General features: G+C 43.7%; 1 protein-coding gene across 4 annotated transcripts in view; it reads right to left on the bottom strand.

Annotated features, from left to right (window-relative positions):
- The window catches only part of SCAI (suppressor of cancer cell invasion), a 340,491-nt gene that overhangs the window by 49,134 nt on the left and 276,916 nt on the right, over nucleotides 1-14,441 (bottom strand). For 3 of the 4 annotated variants that reach the window (XR_003858238.1, XM_029612831.1, XM_029612830.1), the window contains exons 11-13: nucleotides 14,036-14,114; nucleotides 8,961-9,060; nucleotides 1,009-1,090 (exon numbers count right to left, since the gene is read on the bottom strand). Coding sequence is in view for 3 of the 4 variants with exons in the window: in XM_029612831.1 (XP_029468691.1) it covers nucleotides 1,009-1,090; nucleotides 8,961-9,060; nucleotides 14,036-14,114 (261 nt within the window). In the remaining variant the exon portion in view is untranslated. The remainder of the gene's footprint in view (nucleotides 1-1,008; nucleotides 1,091-8,960; nucleotides 9,061-14,035; nucleotides 14,115-14,441) is intronic. The other variant, XM_029612833.1, reaches the window with a different exon arrangement.

Here is a 14,441-nt window from a genome sequence, read left to right as displayed (position 1 = left end):
GACCCTTTCATTCTGGCCAGTTCTTCCCTGAGCTAAACTATCTCCATCTTCAAGCCAGAGTATTGGATATAGATAAGATAACACTAAAGCCTCCAGAAAGTCTCTCCACACTTGAGTGCAGGGTCCATTTGCCTATGGAAAGACCCTGCCCCCTTTCCAGAGAAAAGTCTATGCAAGACGAGCAGTAAGTAGGGTGGAATGAAGAGAGGGAGAGCCAGCAATAACAAAAACACTGAAGTAAGCCATGGAAAAGGGCTATCTTTGTCTCTAGGTAGAAAACAGTAAATTATAAAGACAAGTCAACCATTATAAAGACTCAGAACAGCAGCTTTTGCAGGAAAATATTAGAAAGCCATATTTACCTACTAGTACATAGGAATATAAAAAGCAGCCCTACTGTCCTTGGAATTGTTTTTCTACAAAATCGAGGCCTCAAAGCTGACCAGTTTTATTAAGGCTAGATGTTATAAATTTAGAGAAAGTTTACTCTCAGAGTTTGCCCTCAAGTTGCCTCAAGAAGGGGAGAAAAAAAGAAAAAAAAAGTTGATAAGGAAAACTCCTATGGACAATGTTTGCACTCACCAGAAACCAGGATTCTTACTTCTCAGAATCTTAATGTTATTCACCAAAGTATTTTAACACCTTGTGCTATGTTTGCAAAACTGCTGATGGAAAAAAAAACAAACCTGGGCACAGCAGTTAAGAACAGTGGAAGAACTGGTAAGAAAAAAATAAGAAACTCAAGAATAAAATATGCAACTTCCAGCACAGAATTTATCACTGCCCCGGTATAGGACACAGATCATTTCCCAATGCATCTGTTAATGTTTTCTTTTCCTTTTGTTTCATGGCACTGGGATCACAGAAAGCATGCACCACCACAAAGGAAGGGAAAGGTGAACAGACTACAAAATTGTAGACAAAAATCCAAGGCTCTCCAAGAGAGTCTCCCTAGTAGCACCTATTTCAGGATGAAATATTTGTATGGAACATGCTGGAGTGCATTACCTTGTACGCTACGCTGTTTGAGGAATCTACGATGATAAACAGAGGTTTTCTCGTAAAAGGGTACAGATCACCTGGGTGGAGACTTGACAGAAGAAAACATCAAATCCAACAGACGTTAAAAACACAAGATGCAACACTACAACAGCACTTGACTACGGATACCAGTCCATCACAGGAAATATTTTGGGAAAAAAATACAAAATGTTTATGGTTAGGGTTCTGGACTTCCCATTTAGGTTCATTAGATATTTCTCTGGCTCTTGTACGGTACTGCATAATTTTGTAACAGTTTTGGATGGGGGGGACAGGGGTTGTTTTTGTTTTACACACATTCCTTGAGAAATGTAGCTGCTTCACCAGCATCATTTTCTTTGCTGGAGGCACTACCAACAGAGCCCGTGGTTTCCTGTGGCAGATTTTTCAAGAGTCTGCGGCAATTATATGGCAAATTAGCATAATTTTGAATATATTTGCAATTTAAATAATGTTTTTTTTTTAATTTTATAAAAATAAAGTAATTGTGTGACATTTCTGTGTCCGGGTAGTTAATTTTGCTCTTTATTAGAAGGAAAGATCTTAGTGATTGGGGCAGGGGAAGAAACGGGAAGGGATCTGGGGCTGGAGAAAAAGATCTCAAAAGAGTGAAAAGGGATCTCAGAGGAGGGAAGTGAAGAAGGAATGTTAGGCAGGAAGGGTAGAGGACTATGGAGTGGAGGAGGAGAGAAGAACAGAGGAGGGATGGGGGAATCAGGGACAGATTGAAGATTATGGTGCTCATAGGCAGAGGATCAGGGATGAGTTTTACCCCTAGAAATCAGACAGCAGCATGGGGAGACCCAGTTTTTGGAAGTCCTCAGAATTTGGCGCCCAAGGCACATGCCTATATTGTCTATGCCTAAATATGGCCCTGGGGGAAACCAGGGAAGATAAGAAAAGGGAATGATAGAGAAGAGTAAGAGGGGACCAAGAATAGTAGGGATGATCAGGGACGGGGATGTGGGAAGAAAGGGAGGATTGGGGATAAGAGTGGAAGAGGAGGAAAATATCATGAATGGGGAGGAGAACAGAAAATAGGAGGGGAAGAAGGTCCTGAGATCTGGGGAGGGGCTGGGGCCAGAGGCGGTATACTTCCCTCACCTCTCAATGGATCATAGTCCCCCATCCACTCAGATCTCAGGATCTCCTTCCCCTCCTCTTCTATCCCCAAGATCTTGGGGAAAGGCAGGGGCCAAAATCCATAGAGAGGAGAGATAAGTGACCCTCCCCTGACCCCCAGCTTTACTCCCCCTTACATTCCAACCCCCAATCCCTACTCTCTCTTTCATGCTTGCCACCCTATAATCTCGCTCCTTTCATCTATCTACCTTAGTTCTTACATATATACTCCTACATTTTTATTGTCCCCATCCTACTTGCTCATACATACACACATCCATCCACCCTTCCCCAGCATCTCTTTCTCATAACTCCTGATTCCCCAGTCTCCCTATCACATGCTCCATTTCCCAGCCCCTTTCCAGTAACCCTTCCAACTTTCTATCATAACCCCCTTCTTCTCTTCCCTTATCTGCCTAGCCTCTCCCTTATTCCCCATCTTCCATTTCACATAACCTCCTCCTTTATTTCTCCCTCTCACCCTCTCATTTTACACAACCTTCCTCCCCCCTTATTTCTCCCCCACTTGTTTCACCCAGCTCCCCCCCCCCTACCATTTTCCTCATCCCATTTCACATAGATTCACCCCCTTAACCCTTCCCTGTGGCCAATCTTATTCCCTCCCCCTCCCCTTCCAGAACACTGCTGGTAAGGCTGCACAGAGGACATGGTGAATGGCAGCATTCTCCTCCTCTACCAGCTGGGCCGAAATGCAGCTTTCAGTCGGTTGAACAGTGTCCCACAGTTGAAAGCAGCATTCAGCTCGGCCACTAAAGGAGAAGGAAGATGCTGTCCAATGTGCTACCACTCCCCTCCTCCTCCCATGTGATGCACAGGGAAGGAAGATGAGAATCAGGAAGTTGTTTCACAGACGCGTGGCAGTGGAAAACGCCACCAGCTGATAGGACAACAGAGCTCATAGTCTGGACTCAGTTTCATGGTCTCCCACCGCAATTCCACAGGAAGGGGCAGACTTTGTGGCTCTTCCCTCAGCCATGAATCGCTTGGAGTCTTATAACTACCAAGAGTTATAAGACTTCTCTTTGGCGTTGTCTCTGAAAGGCATGGGGGAAGAGAAGCAGGCATGGCATTAAAATTCAGGACATGTCTTGGGGCAGGAGTTCAAAACTCTCCACTGCCACTGATCCTGTGTGTGAGATATTAACTCCTTGTAGTGGGTCCACTGAACAATCTGTTTAATTGACAGAGTGGTCCTATGGGACAGAAGGGCAAATGAAAAAGTGGTAACAGAGGAGATTGAAAACTACAGGCCAGTCAGCCTCACCTAGGTAGTAAGAAAATTAATGGAAACTCTACTTAAGGAAAAGATAGTGAAGTATAGTCAAGTGGGTGGTAGGTTCCAAGGCAGTATGATTTTATCAGAGAAAGATCGTATCAAACACATCCGTCCTGCACAGGAGGCTCATTAATAAGCTAAGCAGTCTGGGGATGGCTTTAATCCAGACAAGGGAGTGTTTATAGATCAATCCTTGAGCCATTTCTGTTCAACATCCTTGTGAGCAATATTGCAGAAACGTTAGAAGGAAAAGTTTGCCTCTGTTGCCTCAAAGATCTGCAACAGATGGATAGCCCTAAGGGAGTAGACAGAATGAAAAGTGATCTAAAAAAACTAGAGGAGTGGTCGATTGCTTGACAGTTAAGATTCAGTGCAAAAAATTGCAGAGTTATACATTTGGGGAACATAAATTCAAGAGAGTGGTAAATGATAAGAGGTAAGAGACTGATGTACATGGACCAGGAGAGAGATCTTGGAATGATTTCAAGATAGTATAACAGTGTGATAAGGTGGTGACCAGATCCAGAGGGCTACTAGGGTGCATAGGGAAAGAGAGAGAGAGAGAGAACCAGCAGAAAAAAAAAAAAAAAAGAGACGATAATGCTTTTGTACAGGTCATTAGTGAAGCCTCACTTAGGGTCGAGCGCACTGTTTAACCCGTGTTTGGACATGTGTTGTGGACGTGCATCCACAATCCCTTACGCTATAAGAGGATTAGTGCGGCCAACCCCTCCCCCCCCCCCGTGAAATTAATAGCGCTCATCACATGCAAATGCATGTTAATGAGGCTATTAGCTATTCTCTCCAGATCAAAAAAAAAATGTGCATCCGATCCGCACATTTTTATGCTCAGAAATTAACACCTGCCCAGAGCAGGCATTAATATCTGAGCAGCCCAAAAAAAGTGTACAGAAAAGCAGAAAATACTGCTTTTCTGTTCATCCTCAGACTTAATATTGTGGCGATATTAAGTTGGAGGAACCAAAATGTTTAAAAAAAAATGTTTAAAAACAGCGTCAGGTTAGTAAAAGGGATGCTCAATTAACGAGTGTCCGTTTTCCTAACCCTCTCCTGGGTGCCCGCTGCCAAGGAGGTGTTAGGGGCGCACATTTGTCCCTAGCTTCTTCTTGGCAGCGTGAACCCTCATTTAAATTTTCAATCATGGGCTCATAACAAGTGCTGGGTGTGTGTTAGGAAAGCAGGTGCTCAATACTGAGCACCCTTTTTTCTGCCCTGATTTTTTGCATCGGCCCCTTAGAATACTGTGTTCAGTTTTGGAGGCCATATCTTAGAAAGAACATGGAGAGACTAGCCATCCAAAGAAAAACTATCAAAATACTGTGGGGTCTGCACCAAAAGACATATGAGATGAGATTTAATGTTCTCAATATGTACACCTTGGAAGAGAGACGAGACAGGGGACATGATATAGACATTTATAACTATGCATGGTGCATTAAAGTCTATGGGGTAGATTTCAAATACCGCGAATAGGCGTACTTTTGCTGGCGCATCAGGTGCAAGCAAAAGTACGCGGGATTTTAGTAGATACGCGCGTAACCGCGCGTATCCGCTAAAATCCTGGATCAGCGCGCGCAAGGCTATCGATTTCGTATAGCCGGCGCGCGCCGAGCCGCCTACCCCCGTTCCCTCCGAGGCCGCTCCGAAATCAGAGCGGCCTCGGAGGGAATCCTCTAACGCCCTCCCCTCACCTTCCCCTCCCTTCCCCTACCTAACCCACCCATCCGGCCCTGTCTAAGCCCCCCCCTTACCTTTGTCGGGGGATTTACGCCTCCCAGAGGGAGGCGTAAATCCCCGTGGGCCTAGGGCGCGCCGGGACGCGACCTGGGGGCGGGTACGGAGGGCGCGGCCACGCCCCCGGACCGCCCCGGGCCGTAGCCATGCCCCCGTACCCGCCCCCAAAACGCTGCCGACACGCCCCGAAAACGCCGCTGCGCTCGGTCCCCGCCCCCGACACGCCCCCCTCCGAAAACCCCGGGACTTACGCGAGTCCCGGGGCTCTGTGCGCGCCGGTAGGCCTATGTAAAATAGGCTCACCGGCGAGCAGGGCTCTGAAAATCCGCCCCTATGTGTACCTTTTACATATAGATTTTACCCTGAATTTTCAAAATGAACTTGTATACCTAAGTTTGCTTTGAAAATTCACATGTAAGTGTCCTGGTATCGCAAACTCACCTGCACAAAGTTACATCTGCTCTACTGAGGACATTACTTGTGTGGGTGAATTTATGTGCAAACTTGTCAAACAACAAGTATGCACTTACAGCAAGTTCCAGTTCTGCCCCTGGAATGTCTCTCCCCAGTTTGTGTAAAAGTATGTGTGTATCTGGGTTATGCACACAGTTTTAAATTCAGGACCTTAAATATCTGAAAGGCATTAATGAACAAGAAGCAAACATTTTTCTGAGGAAAATAAGTTGTAGAACTTATTTTCAAGCCCCAAGGTATAGACTCAGGAGCAACATAAGAAAATACCTTTTCATAGAAGGGATGGTGGATGCCTGCAGTGCCCTCCCAGAGGATATTGTGGAGACTAAAATAGTGACAAATTCAAAAAAGCGCGAGAGGATCCCTGGTGGCTAGACAATAGGAATGAAGCACTAGGGAGACCAGATTTTAACATGGAAGGAGCATATTAGCAGAGATAGTAAAAGCCATCACTATAACAGATTTTGGGTGTGCTTGGAGTGGTAGGAAAAGGGTGGGGAGACTAATTTAAAGATGTGGGGAGAGGGGTTGCTGGGTTGTATGAGGGAACTCATATGCACATATATCCAAGTCTTAGAAAATCAAATGGGCAGACTGGATGGGCCATTTTGGTCTTTATCTACTCTCATTTACTATTACTATATGCTTTAAGGAATCAGCAGAAATCAAAGCATCTCTCATAACTGGGCTTTCCAAATTAACAAATTCATTTTTTAAATTAATTTTCTAGCCGCCTTTCCCCCCCCCCCCGGGGAGGCAATGCGTGCACAAGCTGGCCCTAGATAGGCACGAACGCGACTCTCTGCAGGAGCAGCAGTTCTTGCCGTGCGCCATCGTAGCCACGGGGTGCTGTTCTATACTACCTCTGCACTGGGACCCCCGGGCAAAAATAGGAGACAAGAAAACGACACCGCCAGCAATCGGGCCCACTGTGCCTACTACTACATGTGAGTAACTGCACCCTTCCGAGCCACACCTTTTTTTTTCTTTTTTTTTTAACTTTAATGGTCCCAAAAGAACAAGGGTACTTCCCTTAAACTAGCCAGGTCATGAAGATGCAGAGCTGCCACAGGAAATCCAAAGGTCACTCCTGTAGGATGAGGGAACTGGACCACCAGCTGTATAACCTCCATGGAGACAAGGATTGCGCCTCTTTCAAGGATCACCAAACCCCTGCCGATCTACCTCAAACCAGGGGGAGGTGGTCCCACCAGGATCTAACAACCCCATGGGAGGAATGCTGGAACATAAAGATATTCTTTCCTTCTTCTTCTTTTTTTTTTTTTTTTTTTTTTTAAATATATACTCCAGGCTGCAGGTTTTACACCTCTACCATCTGCTGGAGACAGAGAAATACTGAGGGACTGCAGGTGGCACACTAGGTTAGATGGCAATGTCAGTGAATCTTTTTTTCTCTGCCTCCATCTGCTGTCAGGTAGGCAAAATCCAGGAGTCTGGACTGATCTGGGGTATGAACAGGAACAAAGCATCTCTTATAATATGGCTTTCCAAATTAACAAATTTACTTTTTAAATTAATTTTCTTTCAGGCCATGGAATTCTTCCAGGATTATAAAAAAGTCACAGGTCTCACTAAGTCTTGATAAATGAATGTATCACCAAATGTTGTGCTTTTACATACAGTAACTTTCTCAGTCAGTTCTAAAGTTGCATCAGTCTTTGTGTGCACTAGGACTGGGACCAAAGCAAAAAGTTTATTTCATTGCTGTAGCATCTCTTGCCCAGAGTTTTCTTTTCTATACTGTATTCTAAAAGCAAAACCCTGCCCCCTCCCCCCCAACATCCAGCTGCTATCTCACACAGATGGTCCATCCCTCACTCTTGTTGCGGGATCTGGTACTTTTAGATCTGTGCAATGCTGAATGTAGCTCAATGAACAAAAATAGGAATCCAGGGCTAGACAGTGAAATAGCTCAAAAGTTATGCAGAAACATTTTACCTGGGTAAAAAGAAAAAAAAAACGCATGGTGTATGGTTATAAGAGGAGGGAAAGCCTCCAAACAGGTACTGTACTAATAAAGAAGCAGATGGAAGACAAACACACCAAAAAAATAGACAAATAATGAAGGCAATTTATAGAAATGTAACCAAAAAAAGAAAAATATCCCTCCAACAGAAACAAAAAATAAATGAAAGGCACGGGATATGAACAAAAAAATCCTCTCTCTAAATATATGTGAAAAAAAAAAAATAAGAGCGAGCTTATAGTTTTATAAAAGGGTATGATACCGGAACTGGCAAATGAATGAAATTTCAGGTGTTTTAAATGGACTCTGCTTGCAGCCCATTGTGTGGCGAGAGGCAGTGGATGTACTCTGTGTAACACCATTCACTTCTGATGCTGGGTTCTTTTGTTGATTTCTTTATTATTTATAAATTTTTTCACATATATTTAGAAAAAGGCAATTTATAGAAGCCACCTACCAAGGTAAATTGGCTGTCTAAGAATTCCCCCAGCCGTTATCCAGCTAAAAGTATGTATGGAGATCAACACCATGTATACATTTAGCCTTTATTAGTTGAGGGGTGGGGGGGGGGGGGGGTGGGGCGGGGAATAAACACAAACAGATTACATTTTCAAATCTATACCTGTTGCTTTAAATGGAAAAAAAATACCTGTAGTTAAAGGCAGATGCAAATCTCTGCGGGTACTTCATCCCAAGTTAGTTCTCAAAGGGCAAGTATTCCTCATACCTTCCCTTTGAGAACTGGTGAAAGCCCGCAGGTACATCTGAAAATTGTCCCCAGTAGGTATACTGATACGTATTCGTTTCAGAAGTCTGATGAAGGTCCCCATAGGGGAACCCAAAACACTGGCACATATGTAAGCTTGCCAAAACAGTGTCTCAGCCCTCCTAGATCAGACACAGAAGATGTGAGAGACTCTTCTATTCATCTGTAGACACTTGCTTTTACCCATCCTTCTTGGAACATTAGAAATTATCTACAGGTGTGGTGTAGTTTGTAATCCTCCTCTTTTGTTATACAAGTTAATACACTCACTTATTGCATTTATTCTGGTGCACTTGTCTTCCAAATTCTTGTTCTTGTTAGAGTTAAACCACTTAGTTTTTAATGGTCCTGCCATTTATTGTCAAAGTATCTGAAACTAAGACTGATATGGAAAATCCACTCTGTTCTAACAGGGCAGACACCTGTCTCTTGTGCTATTTTTTTTTTTTTTTTAAATTGGATGCAATGTTTGGGAGCAGCCCTAGGTGTCCTGTCTGGAGGGTGCCGGTCTCACTTACCAGTGCATTTCCTTGTGCGATTGACTGCGCTTGTGCAGAGCATCACCGTTTATGATGTCTCGATTGCTGTTTGTGAGCACGCCACCAAAATCGTACGGACCTGCCATGAGCAAGTAATAGCAGCAATTATAAACCTGTGGGGAGGTGGAGGTGGAAAGCACACAATAAATTGCATGTAGCACATCTGACTGGTTCTGGACAAAGCTTCATCATGCTTAATAAGATCCTCTGGGATTTAAACCTAAGAACCCCAGACATAGCTGCATAAAAAGACCCTTTCAGGCAGAGCTGAAAGTTCAGTAGAAATACAAAATGAATGAATGATAGCAAACCCATATTTCCAAAACCAAAAGTCTACAAAACCAGTAGCCCAAGGATGATTTATTTATGAATTTGCAAACAATCCATGGGACTGGGGAAGCATAGATTTCTAATCCAACATAAACATAAAAAATAAAGTGGGCAGCACGGTTCATTCGATTGGGACAATTTAAGAACATAGCCAATCACATATAAGGGTTGCTGGTTTCTTTTGGGCATTATGGGACTGCTCATATTTGTCCTGGTAAGTTTGTATTTGCTAGGTATTGAATGCAATAATGTGTTTGATATGTTTGGCAGTCCGCAGGCTAATCCTGCAAATCTCTGCCCTCATCTCTCAACCTGGCCCTCGCTGCCTCCAGATACCACTGACATCACCCTCCAGCATGGTGGAGTGCTTCTGGCCCGACCAGCCATGCCTCTGCAGATGCCATTGGCATGCGCGGCTGAACGCTGCCAGCCTTGAGGGCACTATTTAAAGAAACCGCGGCGGGAAACACCACACCCCAGCCCCTTTGACGACATCAGCCTATGCCCTCTTTAATGGCAATACTGCAGTTCCAACTCGCCTAGGCAACAGGTCCATCTACTTGTAGTAGTGCAAGTTGCTCCAGCATTTTTGATTCTTCAGTTTGTCTTCATTCTTCACTTCCAGTAATTCCTGTCTTTCGTTCTTCAATTCTTCGTTTTGCCTTCCTGTTTGCCCACCTATTCGGCTCCTTGCTTCCCTGCCTATCCGTCCTGCCTTTCCTTCAGACGGATACTTGGTATTGACCTCGGCCTGACTTTCAGATACTTCTGATTACTGCCTGCCACTGAACACTGCTTGACTCATGGATACTCTTGACTGCCATCTGCCACGAACCTTGGCCTGCTACCGGACACTCCTCATCTGTATCTACTCTGGCCCAGCTTCTTCGGCAGATCTCACCATCACCAGCTGAGGCCCCACTTAAGACCTGCTGGCCCCAGCACCCAAAACTCAACCCAAGGGGAATGTGGGCTGGCAAAGGCGAAACGCCAGATGGGCCTCTGCCTCATCTGGGTCCACCTACTAATGGAAGGGACCTGCAGGGCTCCTCCCTGCCAGTTACGTCAACCCTGACTCGACCAAAGGATGCCCTCCCGCAACATTTTGCATGGTTGTGAGCATAAATTTGTTGTTTAGCATGAGATGTGCCATGCTAGGTCAGACCAAGGTCCATCATACCCAGCATCCTGTCTCTGTCAGTGGCCAATCTGAGCTACTTGGAAGTACCTGGCAGATCCTAACGGAGAGATCCATTTCCTGTTGTTCACTCCCAGAAGTAGCAGAAACATTTTCTGACTGGCTAATAATTGTTAATGGACCTGGCCTCCAAAAACTCGTGCAAATCTTTTTTTTTTTTAAACTCAGCCACACATCCTCTGGCATCTGAACCTGTAAATGCCATGTTTTGGCAATTCAATACAAAGATATTAAGTAAAACAAAAAAAATTATAAATTGGGGCACATTCCAGGCAAAGAGACAATTTAAATAACTTGGGTTTTGACCTGTGACCCTTAACCTCCATCTCTGTTAAAGACAGGCTCCTGTTGGTAGCTTAGGGAATGGAATGTCTCTGCTATAGATAACTTTGCAGCTGCTACAGAAAATGAAAAAAAAAAAAAAAAGGTTAAAAAACTAAAGGCATTTTAATAATAGATATAGATTTTTAAGAGTGATATCTCCAGAGTAGGATGTTCTATCTCCAGCTGATTGACCTTGGCCATCACCATATGCCTTTTGTTCTCAATGTTGACCTTGCCTTGTGGATAATTATATCTGGTGATAGGACCTGCTGTTACAAGGTCTATGATTTAAGTATTAACTGACATGAAACAGTAATTTACTATTGCTGGAAGGAAAGAAAAGAAATACAATATAGGAACTCATTGTGTTGTGCAAATATATGGGGTTTATCATCCTTTAACAAGGAGGCCAAATTTTGAAATTGAACTGCATCTAACTAAATGAACAATTTAAATATCCCAGCATAGGTACAGTAATAAAATTCTGATGTTTTAAACAAACCGCATATTATTCATCATTTCTCCAGACATGGAATGTAATAGGAAGGCTAAGAGAAGCGATGCCTATCGCATTACACCAGACAGCAGAAAAATACATCTATATCATTACAACCATCTCCAGAAAATGAAACGGGAATATGTGCATTTCATAAGCAAAAATCAATGACCTTTAAATAATGCATGGATCAATACTTTTTGGAACAGAATGGTGCCCTCCTAACAGAAGGTCTTAGGAATAACTGATTTATAAAACATGAATCTTTTGCAGGCTGCCTCCAATGAAAGCCTTCAGGATCAACTGAAGCCTTGTAGATGCCACCAGTGAAAGAGGGTGGGTGCCACAAGGGAAGCACGCATGGTCCGATGGTTGCAGCCAGGAAACATTTTAAGGACCACTCCCCCACTGCCGCCACCACCCCTCCCTGTTGCCTGGCAATGCAAGCTATTCCAGCTTTATTACTTTCAACTTAATCAGATACAAGTGACTATTCTTTATCTTCTAAAACATAACTAAGGGATTCGTACTTGTGTAAGTGGGGCTAATTGGGTTCACAGTAAAAGATGCAAAAGCCTAAACAGCTACATAATCAAAGCCTTAAAATATTCCTAGCCTAGAACTATAAATTCTACAAAAATTTGGATATCCTTGCCTCAGGCACATTCTCATTCTGGGCCTTGGTTCATCCAATTGTAAATAATAATGATGTTCCTTGTTCCCTCTTCTTTAAGAAGCCATCACACAGATTAGGAAATAAACCCGGAAGGCAGATTTCCCACCAGTAGCAGAGACATGTTTCTGAAATAGTCTGTTTCTAAGAAAGGACCATCCTCATCTTGTAGCTCAGACCCAGAAAAAAACCCCACATGGTGAGGGGATCTTATGTGGATGAAAGGCCACCATAAGAACCGTCAATTTTATTGCAGCACTCAGAGCCTCTCATCTCAGTGTTAATTCTGGAGGGATACTTCACAGTTGGGTCTCATGGTCTGTTACAATTTGTCTGCACGTATTTTTTTTGTATTTAAAAATCCCAAATTGCCTTCAATTTAAAAATATATATTTTTCAGGGGAATAATCTTCTTAAAATATGAGACACAAATACAAGGAAGCAGAGCTGAATCAGATCCTTTAGTGCAGATATTTCTGTATCTGATGAGCAGGGAGAGGGCACACGCTAGAAGCAGTTACATAGAGACATAAGACAGCAGACATAACAAGAGACGCTTATTTCGGTTTCATTACAAAAGAACCCATTCTTAGTAAAATCCATTTTTAAGCAATACATCTACATCTCCCCTTTACCCCCCTCCAAAGAAAAAGAACCCCAACCCCTTCTGGAGCCTAATTCAAACACTTTCTGCCGACACCCACTTCCCCCACAGAGAGGGGGGGCATGTATTCGGACAAGCCAATATCGGTTCATCCGATTGGCCAATTTGTCTTTTCACTCCAATTCCCCCAAAACACAGAACACCACAGGTGTTTAAAACAGACATTTGAACTCCATGGTGATGGAAGTGCATTTGGAATTCTGCTGCAGCTTAGCATGATCTAAATATAAAATGGATACCGTTTGTTTTTTGTTTTTTTTTTAATTCCATTCAAAGCACTTTTTAAGAAACAAAAGTGCAGAGACCAGGTCCTGCTCACGTCCATCTCCAGCTGAATCCAAAGCTGCAAGGTACCAGGTTATGTAATGGGGATGGGCCAGGTGGGAAGCGGCTACAATGAGCATGCATCTGGATAAAGGAATGCACACTTAAACCAACAGGAGGAAGGAGCGTGAAATATTGGGGTTTCTGTCCCTAGGAGGGACTTCGGCAAATATGAACATGTCTTACAGTGTCAAGTACAAATCCAGTCTCAGCCCGTGCATTACACCATACACGTGCAAGATGCCAACTGTGTACACAGAACTGAATTTTGGAGGGAGGCTCAGGGAAGTCAAACTTCCAAAGCACCAGTTTTTTCATATTTTTTTTTAAGACAAAATAATGGGAAACTTCTTTTCGGGGACTTCTATGTGACCTTTGGAACTAAAATGCAATTTCCAACCCTTATCCAGCCTGAATGCGAGCACCTGAGGCCCTAGATGCTTATTGCATGATCCCAGTAGCACCCCAATATTTCACTGCTGAAAGGGTGGTATGAAGTGAGGTGATTTAATGGAATTCATGATAAGGGCTTGAATTTCTGCAGCAACAGAGATGTGGAAAGCACAGAAACCCATCCCCTAGCAGCAGCCTCATCAATAAGAAGAATCAGAACCTCAGCTGCAAATATTGGCAAATTAATCATACTATTTAAGCTATGAATTAGTGGCCGTTGAACAAATCTGTGCCCCTTTCTAATGCTGCAGACACAGCCGCAGCTCAGACATGCACAGGAAAAAGTTAAAACAGGATATATAATACATATGAGCACAGCTGAAGTCAACAGAATTGTTTAAGATATATTTGAAGGCCCTGATTACTTGAAGATTTTCTCCACCCCCCCCCCCCCCCCCCCAACATAACCAAGAGAGACTGAAAAGGGAATTCATACTGAGTAGGGCCCTTAAACTGTTATCTAGCAAAACTGTGGCTGGTACAGTCTAACGCTGGCGTTGGACTGTGTGCTTACAGAGGCGCTTTGTGAAAGCACAGGGGGACACAGACAATTCAAGCTCTGCTCATGACAGGGAGCATTCCTTTATTGTACCTTCATAGTCACAACGACCTGTTGGGAACACGCCCGTGGCAGACAGGTATATCAGAAGCACGCTGTTGGCAGGTAGCTCCTGGAATTAATACAGAAAGGCAGCTCTTTATTCATGACTTCTTTCACACAGGTGCCAGAAACATTATAGCTGGATATCTCCCTCTCCCTCACCATATTCTGGGCATCATAGTATGGTGCTATAAAGAACACAAAGCAAATGCACCCCCACATACAAACATACCAACTAAAGGAAGCAGTGCAGACTGGCATGAAGGCCATCGGCGCTGATGGCTGATTTGGGCTAGCCCAACATGATAATCGGAGGGCTCTGTCTGTCGATATTATTAGACACTTACAATATCTGCCATATACTGCACCTGTAAATGGTGCTGTCTGATTTAGTCTC

This window comes from Rhinatrema bivittatum, chromosome 8 (assembly GCF_901001135.1).
Source record: "Rhinatrema bivittatum chromosome 8, aRhiBiv1.1, whole genome shotgun sequence".
NCBI classification, from domain to species: Eukaryota; Metazoa; Chordata; class Amphibia; order Gymnophiona; family Rhinatrematidae; genus Rhinatrema; species Rhinatrema bivittatum.
Note: the sequence above shows the minus strand (reverse complement) of the source record. Positions and strands in the feature narration are given on the sequence as shown.